Source organism: Podarcis gaigeae (genome assembly GCF_964106915.1).
Source record: "Podarcis gaigeae genome assembly, chromosome: 18".
Lineage (NCBI taxonomy): Eukaryota > Metazoa > Chordata > Lepidosauria > Squamata > Lacertidae > Podarcis > Podarcis gaigeae.
Window position 1 is genome coordinate 11,446,779 of NC_139696.1, and position 19,941 is coordinate 11,466,719.

Below are 19,941 nucleotides of genomic sequence, written 5' to 3' on the forward strand. Positions count from 1 at the left end.
ACCTGCTCTCGTAGGGAGTCAGTCTCCAAAGTGCCACTGACTGGGAATTGCAGGAGGGGTGCAATTGCTGCTGTCCTGCTCAGGTTCTATTGGGGGGGGTTCCCATTGGGGTGCATCTGGCTGACGACCAGCGGCAGACCTACATTTTGGGGGTCCTGAAGCTTGAACTGCCATGGTGCACCTTTGCATCCAGCAACGAGGTCTAGGCAGCTGCGAGGGCTGGCTGAGATATCGATAAATCACCCCAAACAAGTCCATATCGTGATACCAGTTCCATAATTTTTGACCTGGCGATATATCACAAATCATGATGTGTGTGCAATGTGAAAAGCTACCTGTTGCTTTACTGTTGTAACCATTGTTTTCTCAAAACTTATCTTCTGCCCCATGAAAATAAATAAAAACAGTACTGAAAATAAATATTCACGATGAGGGGAAAACCGCGAAGCCAGCCTATGCCTCTCAATAGTTAAGTGGCAGAGGCCTTGGGATCCAACTCTATGATTCTGTCATGATATTTGCTAGAGAGCAACACAGCAGAGAAGGTCTGTTTCCTCACATGCCCTGCCTGTGAGATTCCCATTGGTACACAGCTTGGAGATTGATTGATTGATTGATTGATTGATTGATTGATTGATCCATTTACAAAAAAAAGTAAATTGATTAAGTGATTTTAGAAATTTAGATTCTATGTGCTCTTAGGACGTCAAATTAGGAAAGAGACCTAGCTCTGGACCTAGCTCCAGAGAAGCAGACACAGAGCAATGGATCCAAACTACAAGAAAGAAGATTCCACCTAAACATTAGGAAGAACTTCCTGACAGTAAGAGCTGTTGGACAGTGGAATTTGCTGCCCAGGAGTGTGGTGGAGTCTCCTTCTTTGGAGGTCTTGAAGCAGAGGCTTGACAACCAGATGTCAGGAGTGCTCTGATGGTGTTTCCTGCTTGGCAGGGGGTTGGACTCGATGGCCCTTGGGGTCTCTTCCAACTCTAGGATTCTATGATTCTATGATTCTAGCTGGGCACCATATAAGAGGGGCTATAGACTTTGCTTCAGATAATTTCAAAGGTAGAACAGTCTCTTTTTGATCTAAATAATTTTTCTATAGCCAATGAGTTCCTTTGAGCATTGCTAGAAACATGGTCCCCATGCGCTTTTCTGCAAATGATGTCCTTTGCTTTGATACTGATCACTGACTGTAATAAAATGACTAGTACAGTGGTACCTCTGGTTGCGAATGGGATCCGTTCTGGAGCCCCGTTCGCAACATGAGCAGAACGCAACCCGTGTCTGCGCGTGTGTGGGTCACAATTCGCCACTTCTGCGCATGTGTGTAATGTCATTTTGAGCATCAGCACATGCGCGAGTGGCGAAACCCAGAAGTAACCCTTTCCAGTACTTCTGGGTCGCCGCAGAACGCAACCTGAAAAGATTTAACCTGAAGCGAACATAATGAGGTATTACTGTACTTGATTAAGCGATTTATACATTCTATTGAAAATAATTAAAGCAGGCTCTTACATGGGATTCTTCCCCCTGCCCGCCAGCCCTGGGGCACCTCCTTCTCTCCCACCCCCGCCCCCTGGACTGCCAACCTACTGTTGATGAAGTTGTGCTCCTCCCATGAATGGATGCTGGTCAGGTGACCCGACCGGTGGCGGCAATCTCTCTCTGCGTCCTCCCAGGAGCGTCGGTGGGCGAAGTAGCGGTAGCAGTGGCCCTGGAACTTGTTCCAGTTGTGGTCGCAGCCCTCCGTGTCTGAGCAGGAGAGAAAGGAGAGTGAGAATCGGCAGAGGAGCCCTGAGAGTTGACACTCGCCTAAGGCAAAGCGCGGGCACTCTGTGGGCGATTAGCAATTGGCAATGCTACACCCTGTGGAGGAGGGAAGGGGGAAAATTTCTTCTTATTTATTAAAATATGTATCATTATTAAATAAATTTAGCTGCGCTGATAAAAAGACAGCTGGAAAAACATATATTAACAAAGCTGTATTCGACGGATGAAAGTATATGATGTTTGACATGATTGAGAATCGTGGATTCAGGGACAAAGAATTATGAAGCGTTAAAACTGAGATGTGGAAAATATGGAAACAATGAGGAGAAGCAGGACTAAGACGTGGAGATTTGCTTCAGAGATCCAGACCATGAGGAGCTCTGAAAAATTAAAATAAAAGACCAAATTATAATCCAAATTATATTTATTAAGTTTTTATTTTAATTGGAGTATTATGATTGGATATATTAACTGGATTTTTTTATTGGAAAATTAATAAAAATCATTTTTTAAAAATATTAATTAAATTTGACATTTGCAACAAATGTCAATTTCTTTTTTTTATAATATTTATTGAAGTTTTTTAGATACAGTGCAACAGAAATTAAACAATGTAACATATATCTTAACATAGTTTCATAACTTCTTTGGACTCCCTCACGTCTCCCGCTCCCACTTTCTTCATTATAAAATTTTACCAGCAATTTATTACCTTGTTTACATTCTTATATCCCAAAAATTTAAATATAATCTAATAATTCTCCAAAACTTTATATTTTCCTAAATCTCTTATCTTCCTAATTCCATCTAGTTTAGTGGTGCCAAATTATTTATGATCTAGCATCCTTCTTAACATTCAACCAAATTACAATGTTTTCGTAAATAAATCTTAAATTTCTTCCAGTCTTCTTCAATCCTCTCCTCTCCCAGGTCTCGGATTCTGCCAGTCATCTCAGCCAGTTCCATATAGTCTATCAGTTGCATCTGCCATTCTTCCAGTGTGGGCAAATCTTATCCTTGCTGCCGTTGTTGCATACAGGCAGCAAATGTCAATTTCACCTCTTTATACTATAGGCTGGCTTCTGATGCTCAAGGAAGGTAAGAAGCAGGGCAGGTGAGGGGGCGTGGCTTAGGGAGAAGGGGTGTGGCCTGTGGCCAGGAGTATAGCCTGGAGGGAGGGGCTGGGGGCCATGTGCTTATCCTGAAAACAAAATTTCTGCACCAAATGAAGCTGGCATGCGAAGCCCTTCCTATACTTTTGAAGGAAAATGTCACCAATCCACTTTAATTTGCAATGCTTCCACAGCCAGCCATTTCTTAGGAGTGTCGATTCCTTTACTGCACTGTCTACTCAGAAGTATGGTAAGTCCCACTGTATTCAATAGAGCTTACTCCTATGTAACTGTGTCAAGACTGGGCAGCCTTCCACTGAGATCCTAAGAATTTTTACTCATAACTAAGTACCATTAAGTTCAATAGGATCGGCTGTCTGAGCACTCTCACTGTTTCCAGTATTATTATTATTATTATTATTACTATTACTACTACTACTACTACTACTACTACTACTATTCTGCCTTTTTCCTTGATAGGGCCCCAAGGCAGCTTACTGCCACAATCCTATTTCATTCCATTTATCTCTGGAAGGTGTTGATCCCTTCCCTCGCACATTTTCCCTGTACAACAACCCCACAAGGTAGGCTGCAATTGGCTCAGGGTGACTGATGTCGATGTGCATATGACGTCTATGTGTGCAGCAAGATCAAACGCGGGAGAAGCTTCCTGTTGTAGAATAGGATGCCCCTATTTTCATGGAAGACACGCTGGGGCAGAGGGAAGGGGCTCCCCGCTCTCACCTCGGTCGCAGAGGCTGCCTCCGTAGCTGGGCAGGCAAAGGCAGACGAAGGAATTGATCTCATCAATGCAGGTCCCTCCGTTCTGGCAGGGGCTGGACAAGCAGTCGTCAATATCTGTATGGGGAGGAGGAAAGAGGAGACCAATATTGGAGGGGGGCTGGCCTTGAGAGAAGGCCACCCCCCAGTGGCCATGCGTTTGTCGGTCCCACCTTTGGTCTAACTGCAACTTTAAAAACAAAGCTAAGGTCCTAGTCCTCATTATTGTGATTTTGAACAGCAACGCAGGGAGCTGCCTTCTACTGAGCGAGAGGCGGGTGCAGCCTGATGAGGGGGCCACTCAGCAAGGCTGTGAGGGCCACAGTTGGGATCCTGGCCCTGAGGCACCCCACCCCTGATGTAAACCTCTGCCACCCTGAAGCTGCCTTTTGACTCTCACCATTGGTCCAGCCAGCCTGTGACCATACAGATGGCCATCTGTCAGGGATGCTTCAGTTTGGATTCCTGCATTGCAGGGGGTGGCCTAGATGACCTTTGGAGTCCCTTCCAACGCTACAGTTCTATGATTCTAAGACTCTAACAGATCCCACTGGTCTTGGGGAAAGAGAGGTCACTTCCTATCTTCTTGGCATAGAATCAGAGAATTGTAGAGGGACCTCGAGGGTCATCGAGCCCAACCCCCTGCAAGGCAGAAATCTTTTGACCAATTGGGGTCTCATGCTCTGCTGACTGCTACCCCAGAGATCCTGTGAGCCACAGCAGCCTGGCAGGAGGGGTGTGTGTGTGGCCCTCCACACCTCTCTATCTGGCCCTTGAGGCCTCTCCCAGGCCACCCTCCTGCGGTTGCCACCTCCATGGACCGGGTTCCCTTTAGCCCTGGAAAGAGGCAGACCTCCTGCCCCTCTCTCGTGCGAAGTGTGTGAGCTTTCGCACGTCCGTCAGGTGTGCGTGGGTTGCCCTGGATGTGCTGGTGCATCAGAAAAGCAGCATTGTGAGAGCCTTAATTCTCCTCTTTGGAAGCAGCTGGCTGCCTCCTGTCAAAGCCCAGATGGGCTCTGAGCTCAAAGCTGCCCTTGCGATGCACAGCCGAGGCTTTCTTGTGTTCACAGCCTCACACGGCATTTAATGAGACCATCAGGAGAGACTGCAGGATCGGGGCAACGGCCCATCTCTTTATCTGTCCTGAATTTTCCAGCACGCAGCTTCAAAATCATGGAATGATAGAATTGTTGGAAGGGGCCACGAGGGTCATCTGGCCCACCCCCTGCTATGCAGGAATCTTTTGCCCTGACACCTTTTCCCTCTGAAGGGACACCCTTCCTCAGAGTGGACCCACTGAAACTTAGCAGCAGCAGCAGCAGCAGCAGCTCGGTGTCGCCTGGAAGATGGTGCAAGCTGGTTTTCTCCTGCTCCAGAGGGTAGGACTCGAACCCATGACTTCAAGTTACAAGAAAGGAGATTCTAGCTAAACATCAGGAAAAACTTTCTGAAAGTAAGAGCCTTCCTCAGGAGCTTTTTAAGCAGAGGTTGGGCAGCCGTCTGTCATGGATGCTTTAGCTGAGATTCCTGTATTCCAGGGGGTTGGACTAGATGCTCTTGGGGTCCCATCCAGCCACTGCCAGATTTACAGTACATATAAGTTAAACAAACTATAACTTAGGGCTCCTCTCTTGGGGCCCCCCAAAAAAATTAAAGGAAAAAAACCTGGATGTACATTTCCAAAATATAAGATAAAAAACAAATATACTAAAACCTACATACAGCAACAGTGTTTTGTGTTGTGTAGGCTCCTATCTGTTATGTGCAAATGGCTTTAGATACCGATGTGGTCCATAAATTACCACATAGCATATATTCAACACAAAAAACAATGACAATTTGTTGTTGACAAAGGACAGCTGGACATATAAAGGGTCCCATTACTTTCTGAGGGCCTCACAAACCTAAATCTGGCCCTGCTTCCAACTCTGCAATACCCACTAGGTACCCCTGCCCGTACAGGCCAGTCTTGCTAGACTCTAGGGTTGTGCGCTCATCTCACTTAAGAGGCCGGGGGCCAGCGCTGTCGGCCATGTGGCTTCCGGGTCACGTGGCCAGCATGACGAAGCTGCTCTGGCAAGCCAGCACCAGCGCAGCACACGGAAACACCGTTTACCTTCCCGCCAGAGCGGTACCTATTTATCTACTTGCACTTAGGGGTGCTTTCGAACTGCTAGGTGGGCAGGAGCTGGGACCGAACGATGGGAGCTCACCCCGTTGTGGGGATTCGAACCGCCGACCATACGATCGGCAAGTCCTAGGCACTGAGGTTTTACCCACAGCGCCACCCGCGTCCCTTGTACCCACTACCCCTACTGAAAAGCCCTCTTTTATCCATCTTTTGAGAGAGATGGGTCTTTCCTCCAGCAGTTAGAAAGCTGTCAGCCTGTAGCACCCGAGTTTGCTATTAGAGGGAGGTGACAATCACACACACAAACACACAAAAACACACACGGTGGCTAAATGTGAGCAGATTTCAGGTTTGAGTCTCACATTGGGCAAAAGATTTATGGGATGTGAAACACAAGAGCAGTCAAGTACAACATTCCTAGAGTGAACATGTTTACAAATGGGGAGGAATGTTTGTCCAGCCAGCAGGTCAACTTCCTGTTTCCTTCTGGGCTGGGACAAACTTTCTCTGCATGTGACTAGAGGTGGGTGTGGCCTCACCTGTGCAGGTAACGACAAAAGCACAGGGCAGGGCAGCCATCTCTCTCTCTTTGACTACTTTCGTTGAAGAAGCAACATCGGCTTAGCCAAAGATGCTCTCTTGGCCTCCAGTCAAGAGAGGACAAAGGGATAGTTTCCAGGTGTATGTTACTTTTCTAAGCTAAGCCTGCCTTCTGGGATCCAATTGTGAACAGAATGTGAGTAAACTCTTTTTATACTTTTAAAGAAGACTGTGTTGTGTCTTATCTTTTATGGGGGAATAAGGGGAAAATACCAGAACAGTTATTATAGAGGCTTTAGTGAGCCTGAGCAAACACATCCGCTGTGAGTTTAAAAGGGGGAATGTTACTCTGCTAAAATTGTGAACTTGTTAACACAAGTTGGAAAGGCTATAATCAAACAATATATCCTCTCCTGCATCCCTGAATATTCCCACAAGATTCATGCATTCCAGGGGGCTGGACCAGATGACCCTTCTGGTCCCTTCCAACTCTTCTATGATTCTACATCCTCCCTCCCCCAGTGCCCCTTCACCTATTTCGCAGTTCTCTCCTGTGAACCCCCGGGGGCAGCTGCAGGTGGAGAGGTTTCCGCTGGACTGGCAGGTGCCCCCATGCAAACAGGGGTCGTTGTCGCAGGGGTCAGTTTCCGCTGCAAGGATAGTGGGGGGGGGGAGAGGAGACAGGGAGGAAAGCAGTAAGATCAGACAATCCCAAATTCTGCACCTCTGTAAAATCAGGATGCAAAAGGAGAAACATCTCTGCATAATCTCGCTTTGCATAATCCACTCTGCTTCTGCTAATCGTCAAATAGGGGGGGAAGCTGCATATTATTACTCTGAACACTGAGATTCCGCATACAGAGCCCAGTATTCACCAGGCATTGTCTTTTCAAGCAAAGCTTAAGGAGACTGGAATTTCCCAGTAGGATCATACCAGAGGCAGACCCTCCCAGTGTCCCTATTTTCCAGGGACGTCCCCATTTCCATCTGAGAAGTGTTGGAAGCTATGGAGTTATGTGACCTCCGAACAAAGGAGATTAATTACCTAAGCAACCTTTAGAAGACATCTGAAAGTAGCCCTTCAGGGAAGTTTTTAATGTTTGCTTTTTAATTTTTTTTATATACTGGAAGCTGCGCAGAGTGGCTGGGGCAACCCAGCCACACGGGCAGGGTATATTATTATTATTATTATTATTATTATTATTATTATTATTATTGACATCTTATTTTCATAGGAGGCATGTTGGAGGGTATGCCAATGGCCTGATCTAGCAGACTCTTCTTAGGTCTGTAAATCAGCCGGTCATAATGACCGGTTCTAACGAGGCAGCTTGCACCGTTTAATCCCCATTTAACAATTTCCACACTCCTCGCTTGGCTCGGAAATCGTGGGACTCAGCCAATAAATCAGGGGTCTTGGAAGCTGACTGAGAGTCCCCTGCATCTCCCCTTGTGCTGGAAACATGGTTTGGGGGCCAAAGACGGGTATCCCCTCCCTCCTACAATTGGCAAGGCCCCTCTTTCCAACGGTCTCCAGGGAAACAGGTCAGCAATCCTCTTTTTCAACAAAGCTGGAGAGAAGGACCTGTGTGGGTGTTTGAGCAGTTGGCAGCAATCGCAGGCGTTGTGATCACCTCTCTGAAGCGAAGGCTGCGTGTTGAAAGCACCTTTCATCTTCCGAGTGGCACTTAAACAGCTGAAGAGGACCAGGCTCCCTCTCTGCACATTCCAGCACAAGAAATAACCATTAAAAAGCCATTGGCGCAGGAGCCGCGCTCTTATCTGAAGAAGACGCCTTCAGTAGAGGCAGCCTATCGATTCTCAGGCAGCCCGCAGTGGGGGCGAGGGGGGCCCTTTTCATGCCTGAGCACCACATTCCCTCCAGGCTCCCAGGATGTTTCCCAGCGCAATCCAAAGTGTTGGTGCTGACATTTAAAGCCTTCATCAGCCTCGGCCCTGTAGACCTGAAGGAGCCTCTCCACCCCCATCGTCCAGCCCAGACACTGAGGTCCATTTCCGAGGGCCTTCTGGTGGTTCCCTCCCTGCGAGAAGTGAAGCTACCGGGAACCAGGCAGAGGACCTTCTCGGTGGTGGCACCCTCCCTATGGAATGCCCTCTCGTCAGATGTCAAGGAAATAAGCAACTTTCTGACTTTTAGAAGACATCAGAAGGCAGCCCTGTATTGTGAAGGTTTTATTATGCTTTTGCATATGCTGGAAGCCACCCAGAGAGGCTGGGGCAACCCATTTAGCAATGCTTCTTTATCCCTGTTTCTGGAAACTGTAGGAGGACTCCTGTGCTCAGATCCTGATTGCGAGTTTCCCACAGGCATCTGGTCAGTCACTGAGAGAACAGGAAGCTGGACTAAATGAGCCACTGGCCTTGTCTAGCTCATTCTTCTCTTCTTATGTGATGAATGCAGCGGGGGCTGTGCCACTCAGCTACAGCCATTTCCTTCAAAAAGAAATCAAGATTCCAGCCCTCATTGTTCTGACTCACAGGCTGTGTGCTCTTGTGCTCAGGCCCTGCTTGGGGATTTCCTGTGGGGACTGCCCCCTGTGAGGACAGGATGCCACTGGCCTGATCCATACTTTCCAACATTTTTCCGATGAAAATCAGGGAAATTGTATTCCATGCCTTCCAACATTTTTCTGATGGCAATAAGGATGTCCTAAGGGACGTGGATGGCGCTGTGGGTTAAACCACAGAGCCTAGGACTTGCCGATCAGAAGGTGGGCGGTTTGAATCCCTGCGATGGGGTGAGCTCCCGTTGCTCGGTCCCTGCTCCTGCCAACCTAGCAGTTCAAAAGCACGTCAAAGTGCAAGTAGATCAATTGGTACCGCTCCAGCAGGAAGGTAAACGGCGTTTCCGTGCGCTGCTCTGGTTCGCCAGAAGCGACTTAGTCCTGCTGGCCACATGAGCCGGAAGCTGTACGCCGGCTCCCTCGGCCAGTAAAGTGAGATGAGCGCCGCAACCCCAGAGTTGGACACGACTGGACCTAATGGTCTGGGGTCTCTTTACCTTTAAGGAAAAAGAGGCCACTCCAGAATCAGAAAGCAGGACACCTTCCGTAAATCTGGGACTGTCCCTGGGAGAGAGGGGCACTTGGAGGGTCTGGGATCCAGTAGGGCTCTCCTCATGTTCTCACATTAATAATTCTCCTTTGCTGTTACTGAACTTTGTCTGTGTGTCTGGGTGAGCCAGTGTGCTGAGGATATTATTTTCGCTGGAGATATTATTTTTCCACGTCCATTTGTAGCCCTGGGAGCACTGTTTAATATTAACTTGGTTGGTTTTTAAATTCCTGCCTCTGTGTTCTTCCCCCACCCCTCCAAAATTCTATTTGCTTTCCCCATTCCTTCGCGAAAGACTTCAAAGGCTGTGCAGCAAAGCCTTTGCCGCCAGGACTCTTCCACGCCGACTATTCTGATGAGCGAAGGCGGGTGATGAATATTGGATTGGAAGCTTCCCTAAGGGGTGTGTGGAGAGCTTGGGGTGGCAGGAAGGGAGGAAATAAAGAAATCAAAGGTGGTTCCTGACAGCCCATACAGACCCTCCAAGTACCCCCACTTTCCAGGGACAGTCCTGGACTTACAGAAGCCATCCCTGTTTGGATTTGAAAAGGTCCCGCTTTTCCTTAGGACGTCCCTAGTTTCATCCAAGATATGTTGGAGGGTCTGGAGTTATGTGACCCCCAAGCCAAGGGGGTAAGTAACTAGACAACCTTTAGGAGACATCTGAAGGCAGCCCTGCATAGGGAAGTTTTTAAATGTTTCATGTTTTATTATGTTTTTATATACGTTGGAAGCTGCCCAGAGAGGCTGGGGCAACCCAGTCAGATGGACAGGGTATAAATAATAAAATTATTGTGATTATTATTATAGAATAGGTAACGGTAAAGGTACCCCTGCCCGTACGGGCCAGTCTTGCCAGACTCTAGGGTTGTGCGCTCATCTCACTCTATGGGCCGAGAGCCAGCACTGTCCGCAGACACTTCCGGATCACGTGGCCAGCGTGACGAAGCTGCATCTGGCGAGCCAGCGCAGCACACAGAATGCCGTTTACCTTCCCACTGGTAAGCGGTCCCTATTTATCTACTTGCACCCGGGGGTGCTTTCGAACTGCTAGGTTGGCAGGCGCTGGGACCGAACGATGGGAGCGCACCCCGCCGCGGGGATTCGAACCGCCGACCTTTCGATCGGCAAGTCCTAGGCACTGAGGTTTTACCCACAGCGCCACCCGTGTCCCTCATTATTATAGAATAGAATGTCCCGATTTTCACTGGAGAAATGTTGGAGGGTATGTTCTCCCCCCCACTCCATCTCGTCCTCACAACAGCCCTGTGAGGTAGGTTTGGAAGAGCAGCAGCAACTGGCTCTCAGGGTCACTCAGTAGGCTTCTTGGCTGAGCAGGGACTTGAACCCTGGTCTCTCCCAGGTCTAACCACTACTGCACATTACTGTCTTTTATGTGAACTGCTTAGGGGTTTTGCAGGGGGTAGGACTACATGACCCTCATGGCCCCTCCCATCACTATGATTCTATGATATTTGCCAGGCTTAAAAAGGTAAATGGACCCCTGACCGCTAGGTCCCATCGCAGATGATTCTAGGGTTGCGGCGCTCATCTCGCTTTATTGGCCGATGTACAGCTTGACTAAGCCACTTCTGGTGAAGCAGAGCAGCGCACAGAAACACCATTTACCTTCCCGCTGGAGCCGTACCTATTTATCTACTTGCACTTTGACTTGCTTTCGAACTGCTAGGTTGGCGGGAGCAGGGACCGAGAAACGGGAGCTCACCCCATCGCGGGGATTCAAACCGCCAACCTTCTGATCGGCAAATCCTAGGCTCAGTGGTTTAGACCACAGCGCCACCCGCGTGCCAGGCTTACCAGCGTTCAAAAGCCCCAGCACCTCCCTCACCTGCCCAAATGTTTTCTGGGTAGCAAGAAACTCACGAAGCATGGTGGCATTGACCTCCCCGATCCACGCCAGGCCCTCCACCTCCTTGGCTGCAGACACGTCGCCTCCTTTCTCCTCTCCACTCCCCCCCTCAGACTCCATCAGAAGGATCTGCCCCGAGGCAGTGGGGAGGTAGCTCTCGCTCTCTTTCCCAGTTATCACGCCATCTCTGGGATAAACAGGCAGCTCAGAGGTGTCGAAATTGTGGCGCACAGGTTCTGATGTGCTCCAGGGAGGAGAGGGAGACTCAGGCGTTCCTGGAGATGTCAAGTTCTCGTCATCTTCTGATCCTTTCGGAAGGAACCCAGGAGGGATCAAATCACGGGTTGTACTGTGGCTGGGAGTTCCAGTGGTGCCTTTGCCTTGCTGGGGGCCAGAGCTACTCCCTACCAAGCTGACGGCTTCTGGGACTGGGGATCGGCCTGCCACGTCGTCATCAAAGTGACCACTCATGATTGGAGTTATGACCTCCCAGCGGTCTTCTGCTTTGGACAGATTCAGGACCTCCGTGACGGCAGGTCCGTCCACCAGCCCTGAGCTCGCCCTCCCTTTGATTTCCACTGTGGCGGCTTCCTCGCCCCCCACCGCCCCCCAAGCATCAGCCTCCCCGGAAATCAGCCGTGCCACTAGCGGGTAGTCATTGGCGGCCATTGGGGAAGGGATGTCCTCTGCCGAGAGGGTGACGGCTTCTTCTCCTCTCAGCTCAGCCAGTGCCACCTCCGAATGCTGGGTGGTTTCTTGCAAGACGGGGTCTCCTCCTGCTGTGCCTTCCTGTCTCTCTGCTGGTTCTGGAACCACCCTGGGCAAGTGTTGCTGAGCTTCCTCCAAGCCAGGGAGCTCCTCCGCAAAACTCACAGCCCTGGCATGGCTTTCTCGGAAGTCGTAATCAGACTCTCCACTCGCCTCATCGGCCCGGGACTCATTCTTCAGAGGAGTGGTTGGCGTGACATCGCCATTTCCAGAGAAGATCTCCTCGTTCTCCCCAGGCTGAGTGATTCCTTGAGGGTAGTCTCCTCGGATGCTGGTACCCATGAGAGAGCCTTCCAGAGCATCGTCTGTTGTCATGGCAACTGCCTCCAGACGGTGCAATGGCTCATTGGGTGTGGCTGGCGAGGATGCATCATGAGTTGGCTGTTCCTGGCTCTCTGGCACAGAGTCTTCCTCGTGTCCCTGGGTGGTCTCTTCAGCACTGGGGTCCTCCAGGAAGTCCGAAGCAGGGGAGAAGGTCATTTCTGGGTGGCCTCGATGCTCAGGTGGTGCTAACCCTGCGAGCAAAGACAGGGGATAGAAGTTTATAAAATTATGCATTGATAGAGGAAAGCGAAGGGTTTCTGGGAAATGATATACAGTGAATTGAAAAAGATCTTTAAATTGACCATTCCCGAAAAACCCAAAGCCTTTTTATTGGGGGTAATAGAACGGAGGTTCCCAAAAAGCTGACCAACCTTTTTATATATGCGACAACTGCAGCTAGAACTTTACATGCACAGAAATGGAAAAGCGAAGAGATTCCAACTAAGGAAGAATGGTTTATAAAACTGGTGGACTGTGCAGAAATGGTGAAACCAACTGCTAAAATAAGAGGACAAAAGGGTGATATTTTCATAGAAGAATGCAGGCCATTGGTAGGACTACCTATCAAATTATCTTCCTTATATGAAATCATATGCAGGATTTGGGATATGAGCAATGGAAAAATAGAGAATGGATTTTGGGGGCTTAGAAAATAAATGCAGGTGTGTCTAATGCAGCTGTTAAGGGGGAATAAAAAAACTAGGGAAGGAGGGATGGGAAGTCAAGAAGAAAATCAGCAGCAAAAAACCACGATATATGTGATTGCAATTATGTAATAATTTTGAAGATTTAATTAAAAAATTATAAAAAAGGAACGTTTTCCTCCATCTCGCATAACACTAGAACCCATGGACATTGAATGAGGCTGAATGTTTGGACCCCATCAGTGCCCCTGGAGGCACACTCCATTGTCTCTCAAAAAATGGATGTCAGCAAAAGCAGTTATTATGTCTATTATTATTATTATTATTATTATTATTATTATTATTATTAAATTATGTCCTTAATGTCGCACACCACCATGGGATCTTTGGATAAAGGCTGGTATATAAATTGAATAAATAAATAAATTCTTAAGACATATGCATAATTAAAAAAAGGAGAATATATAGAACACACCAAATTTCCCCCACTGAACATGGCCTCTTCCTTTTTGACCTTCTCTGCTTCCCCCTGCCAAACGCCAGCCACCCGTTTGTTTGTCCGTGGTACAGTCACAAAAGGCTCCCGCCACGACTGATGCAAGGGAGCGTTCTGGAGTGGTTGCCGTGGCAACTGCCTCCTCATTAGCAGGCTGCTCCTGGCTGCTGAGGTCCTCTTCTGCTCCAGGGGGTGGGGGATTAAGAGATAGCATCCTTAAAGGGGTTTTTTTTGGTTGTTGTTCCTATGCACCACAGGTGCAGGTGATGGAGTCCTCAGACCCAGGGGTCCAACGTGGCCCCCCAATTCTCTCTTTTGGGCTCACACACCCTGCCGACCTTCCTTTGCAGTTTCAGACCGCCCCCCCTCCAAGTGCCCCTATTTTCTGGGTTGCCCAGAGTAGCTGGGGCAGCCCAGTCAGTGGGTGGGGTATTAATAATAATAATACCTCAATTATTATTATGGAATAGAACAGGGATCAGCAACCATTTTCAGCAGGGAGCCGGTCTACTGTCCCTCAGACCTTGTGGAGGGCAGGACTATATTTTGAAAAAAATATATGAACAAATTCCTATGCCCCACAAATAACCCAGAGATAAAATAATAAAAGCACACATTCTACTCATGTAAAAACACCAGACAGGCCCCACAAATAACCCAGAGATGCATTTTAAATCAAAGGACACATTCTACTCATGTAAAAACACGCTGATTCCCAGACTGTCCGTGGGCCGGATTAAGAAGGCGACTGGGCTGCATCCGGCCCCCGGGCCTTAGTTTGCCTACCCATGGAATAGACTGTCCCTCTTTTCATCAGAGAAATTTGGGGGGGGGGGTGCAGCTGCCCTGACAGCTTCTGCCTGACTGGGTAAGTGTCCTCAAACTCTGATGATGCCGTTTGCTCGTGAACCGAGAATTGTGTGTGTGTGTTGTGTGTGTGTTTGTGTGCATGGCTGAAACCATTACCCCCCCCCCCAAAAAAAGTCCGATTGTTGCACGGCTGGAATCAAATAATCCTAGAGTTGGCAAGTCCCCCGAGGTTCATCTAGTCCCCTAGGAAAAGCAGCCGACTTCACAAAGTTAAAAATGAGCCCCCGTTGCCAAGCCTGGTTCTTTTGCCTCTGGCTCCTCCATCAACCACCTGGCCCTCAGAAGGTTTCGGAGAAAGAGAGAGCAGCAGCCTCTGGAGTGGAAATGCTTCTGCTGAATGGTGGGAGATAAGCCCTATGGAACCTCCTTCCACAGGATGGCCACCGCCCCGGACAGCTTTAAATGAGGGTTAAAAGAATTCCTGGAGGAGAGGGCCTGGTGGCTAGACTCCACCTCCACAGCTGCAGGCAGAAATGTTTCCGAAGTCCCAGTTGCTGAAACTGAAGGGGTGGGAGAGACTCTTGTGCTGGGTCCTGCTTGGGGGGGGGGGGGCTTCCCATTTGGGATATCTGGCTGGACAGGATGCTGCACTAGATAAGTCTCCTTTGCAGATGCGTCTCACCCCTTTTTCAAGCCACCAATAACAATAACCAGTCCTGAAACAATCACACAGGCAGCTGGAGCAACGTTCCCTCCTGTGTGCAGCTTGCCCAACAAAGAACTGGAATCCAGGGAATCTTTCATACCCCTGACTTGGAAGGGCTATAAAACCTCCTGGCTCAGGGTGGGAGCTGTGTTTGGAGACAGACAACCTCACTGGTCTCTAAGGTGCTACTGGACAATTTCTTATTTTTTTAATTTATTTTGACTGCGTCAGACCAACACGGCTACCTACATACGTGAATCTAGAATCCTTGCAAGGTGTGAGACTTTACTGAATGCTCCCTGCTTGATTTCTCTCTTTCCCTTTCTGATCCTAGAGAATTTTGCCCTTCTCACCTAGACCATTTCCCACACATCTTGACTTCCCACCCTGACTTCTCACCGCCTGACTACTTTCTCTTAATTTGAGTGCCATCGCCTGGGACAATCTGGCAAATTCTCCACATAACCCTGAGTGTCAAAATTATGCATATTTGCAAAATAACTCCGCCTGCAGAGACCACACAAACATACATACGCTTCCTCCTTAATTGGCTTTAAGGCTTTTTTTCTGAGCGGAAATTATGCATAAGTGCATCCCATCAAGATGCAAACATGCTCTAATTGGCCTAGAATGCCCACTTTGTGCCTGTGGATTGCGGGCGTTTTGAAGGTGATGGCAGGTCTTTTGGGGAGGGGGGAGAGAGAGAGAGGGAGGAGGAAATGACAGGCTCAGCACTGGGAGCTTCTGGGGTGATAAAGGGTAGGCAGAGGGCAAGGCGGATGAAGGGGAGTCTTGACTATTATGGGATGCCTCCACAGAAGCTAATAACATTTCAGCCCTGCGAAATTGAACACGGGGGATTCATCAGGTGGACGTATTATGAGCAGTCTTCCTGAATTACTATAAATTAGCGCAGTGCCACAAATGTTTCGTTTAAGGATGTCAGAAGAGCCCCGCAGTGGCAGGATAAGGCCAGTAGCCCACCCAGCTGTAGAATCATCATAGAATTGTTGAGTTGGAAGGCACCCTGAGGGTCACCCTGGAAATGATCTTTTTCAGCTTCTGCCTTCTGGAAGAAGGTCCAGGGTTATAAAGACCAGGACCAGCCGCCTGAGAAACAGCTCCTATCCAAAGGCGATTTTGGTTTTAAACGCAGTGTAAGGTAGTCTCTGTGGGAGTATGTTGTATTTAATTATGGGGTATCAGAGTTTTTGGGGGGCTAACCAGGCTGGGATAGCTGGGATAGCAGGCTTGTTGGTTTTTGAATGTCTGGTGTAGATTCTTTCAATTTCGTTGTTCTGGATGGGACAATGACAATAAAGATTATCGTATCGTTTCCATGCAGGAATCTCATCTAAAGCATCTATGACAGGCGGCCTTCCAGCGTCTAGCATCCTGTCCTCATGGTGGCCGACCAGTTGCCCCAAAGGGAAGCCCACAAATAGGATGTGAGAGCAAATAGTCTTCACCCATTCTTGTTCTCCACTGCTCTGCGGTAGACCAGCTCTGCCCATGGAGGCTCCATTTAGGAATCGTAAGAAACTAAGAAGAGCCCTACAGCAGTCGGATCAGGCCAAAGGGGGGTCATCTGTGGTGTGGTGTAGTGGTTAAGAGTGGTGGACTCATAATCTGGGGAACCGGGTTTGATTCCCTGCTCCTCCAGCTGCAGCTGCTGGGTGACCTCCTTTGAAGTCTCTCAGCCCCACTCACCTCACAGAGGGTTTGTTGTGGGGGAGGAAGGGAAAGGAGAATGTTAGCCACTTTGAGACTCCTGAAGGGGAGTGAAAGGTGGGATATCAAATCCAAACTCTTCTTATTCTTATTCTTCATCTAGTCCAGCATCCTGCTATCATAGCAGCCACCAAATGCTCCAGTAGGAAATCCCCCAGGACCCAGAACAAGAGCCCTTTGCCCTCCTGCAGCTTCCACTTTTGCAGGAGAAAGGGGCTGTGGTGAAAGGGGATGACAGATTTTAGGCATTCATTGGCATTATCACAGGTTCTTCCTGCCCTGGAGGTCAAGGCGGCATAGGTTTACCCCTGGAGTAGATCAGGCCAAGAGAGCAACAGAGAGAGGATAACCTGGTGAGAGACAGAGTGGGATAGCAGCTAGGGGGTCGGGCTAGGACCCCCTCAGCCACGGAAGCTCCCTGGGCAATATTGAGGGATAATAATAATAATAATAATAATAATAATAATAATAATAATTTATTTATACCCCCCCCGCCAGAGCAGGGCTGAGGGCGGCTAACACCAGTAAAATTACAGTAAAAACATAATAGGGGAAAAAACCCAATTTAAAATACAGGTTAAAATGCAATTTAAAATGCAGCCTCATTTTAAAATAACTGATAAATCAAGGCCATAAGGGGAGGGAAACATAAGGGTCAGACTGAGTCCAAACCAAAGGCCAGGCGAAACAGCTCTGTCTTGCAGGCCCTGCAGAAAGATGTCAAATCCCGCAGGGCCCTGGTCTCTTGGGACAGAGCATTCCACCAAATCGGGGCCAGTACTGAAAAGGCCCTGGCCCTAGCTGAGACCAATCTAACCACCTTGCGACTTGGGACCTCCAAGGTGTTGTCATTTGTGGACCTTAAGGTCCTCGGTGGGGCATACCAGGAGAGGTGGTCCCGTAGGTACGTGGGTACGTGATGATGATTTGTACCCCACCTATCTGACTAGGTTGCCCCAGCCACCCAGGGCAGCTTCCTCACAGGACTGTTGTGAGGTGGCAAGGACGAACCATGCAGACGTCACCTCAGATGTGACTCATTGCACCTTCAGAGCACAAGCTCTGGGTTTGACTGAAATGAAAACAAATCTGGAGATTCGCTTACCATTCCCTTCCACTTCGTTGGAGAAGGCGTAGATTACCCCGCCCCGTAGAGCAGAGGCAGGGCTCGGTGCCTCCCTCGCGGTGGCCTCAATGGAGTTGTCTGCCATCGTGCGCACTGCCAGCGCCAGGACAGAGAGAGTCGTGGGCACCGCGGTGCCGTCTCCCCCGTCGATGCTCGGTTGGCTGCCACCACTGTCTCCTTCTTCCTCTCGCCGTCTCTGGAAGTAGCGCCCATTCAGCCCGGAGTAAATGCTCTTTCGGGTAGATTCAGGGAGGCCAGCAGGAGCCGGAGGAGCCTCGGTGCCAAAGGGGTGGCCTGCGTGAGGCACCGGGGGGAGGGCTGAGGTCGGACGCCCCTTGGGGCTGTGGGTCCGGAACGGGGGCTGGGGGCTGAATGAGCTGCTCCCTTCTGCGGTTCCATGCAGCCAAGTTGGAGAGGTTGGATGGGCAACATCCTCAGGTGGTAAGCCATCATCAGAGTCTTCCGGAGGAGGGGACTTGGTGATGGTTTGACCGCCTTTGGCTGACTCTTTGCCAACGGTCATCTCGCCATGCTCCTTCATCTCATCCACCGGAGTTTGGTCAGCTGTATCCAACGGATGTCCACCGTCCGCCCCACCCGGGATGGAGACGGTGAATGGTCTTGTAGATGTGGGACTTTCCAAATCCAACGGGGTTGCCTTTGGGGCTGGGGCTGCCCTCTCCTCCCACGGATCCACAGACCCAGCCGGGAAAGCCGTCACCAGCTGCAGCTGCTCATCTTCCTCCAGGAACGGGACAGCGGCCTTCTGCGAGGGAGCGTAGGGATCCTTCGAGAGCTCTTTCGAGTCTCCTGACATGACGGCGTCGTCGTTCTCCTTGGGGAAAAGCTCATTCAGCAGCGGCAAGTGGGAATCGTGCTCCACCAAGACGTTCTCGATGCCTGGATCCTGGCTCCCCTCAGAGTCCTGATCCATGGGCTCCCGAGCCACCTGGCCGTGATCTACCCCCACTGTGGCTGGGTCTGGTTTTGTGGGCGGCTGCCAAGCTAGAAGGAGAAGAAGGGAGGTATTAGACCGCTTGGGCTTCAGGCTGACCTTTACGCCGTGCTTTTTTTTTCTGGAAAAAAGGTGGAGGAACTGATCACAAAGTTTGTTTTTTTGTTGCGGGTCCAGGTGCAGTGCCACCCCCACCCCCCAGGCAGCGGCTAAATGTAAGATGTGATTAATGAACTCAGCAGACAAATACAGTGGTACCTTGGTTGAAGAACATTCAGTTTACGAACTATTCGGTTTACGAACTCTGCAAAACTGGAAGTGGTGTCCCGGTTTGCAAACTTTATCTTGGTCTAAGAACTTTCCCAGAGCCTTAAAATGTTTCATCTTGCTAGCCATAATCTCCTGCCCTCTGAGGCATTTAGTACATAAAAATTGCCGTCCTGGGTCAGGCCCATCTAGTCCAGCGGCCTCTTCTCTCAGCGGCCAACCAGATGCCTGTAGGGAACCAGCAAGCAAGATCTGACCACAAGAGCAGGAATCTCCCTTCCTGCAGTTCCAGAAACACGTATTCTGAAGCATTCCGGCCTCCAGTTGTGGAGGCAGAGCCGAGCCGCTGTGGCTGGTAGCCATCAATAGCCCTCTGCTTCTCCAGTCCTCTTTTAAAGGCATCCAAATTGGTGGCCATTGCTGCCTCCAGTGGGAAGGAGTTCCACAGGCTAACTCTGTGCTGTGTGAATAAACCTTTCCTTTTATCTGCCCTGAAACTTTCAACATTCAGCTTCACTGGATGCCCATGAGTTCGAGTGTTAGGAGAGAGGGAGAAGAGTTCTCCACTTTCTCCATGCCTTGCAGAATTCTCCCTCTCCAAATTGATTCTTGCCTTGCAGAGAGTTGGACTAGATGACCCTTGGGGGTCCCTTTCAACTCTACGATTCTGATTCTATACCGCCTGTTAATTAGCTGTGAGAACAGGCAAGGAGAGAGGTGCAGAATAGGAAAGACCTGGATTTAAGATGCTCACGCACTCCTGCCCCCCCCCTCCAGCCCCGGCTGCCCCCCCCCATGATACTGCTGCTATACAAGTACAGGCACTTTGT

At 49.4% G+C, this 19,941-nt stretch overlaps 1 protein-coding gene and 1 long non-coding RNA gene across 2 annotated transcripts in view; both read right to left on the reverse strand.

Annotated features, from left to right (window-relative positions):
* Positions 1-19,941, reverse strand: part of NCAN (neurocan) — a 60,803-nt gene that overhangs the window by 5,739 nt on the left and 35,123 nt on the right. The window contains exons 7-11 of the mRNA XM_083720198.1: positions 17,869-18,894; positions 11,299-12,567; positions 6,873-6,989; positions 3,633-3,746; positions 1,600-1,758 (exon numbers count right to left, since the gene is read on the reverse strand). Of these exons, the coding sequence (XP_083576324.1) occupies positions 1,600-1,758; positions 3,633-3,746; positions 6,873-6,989; positions 11,299-12,567; positions 17,869-18,894 (2,685 nt within the window). The remainder of the gene's footprint in view (positions 1-1,599; positions 1,759-3,632; positions 3,747-6,872; positions 6,990-11,298; positions 12,568-17,868; positions 18,895-19,941) is intronic.
* On the reverse strand, positions 651-1,535 carry LOC310835483. The gene is made up of 2 exons (XR_014559677.1): positions 1,026-1,535; positions 651-736 (listed from the first exon to the last, which is right to left on the reverse strand). It is a non-coding gene; the product is annotated as an uncharacterized lncRNA (long non-coding RNA).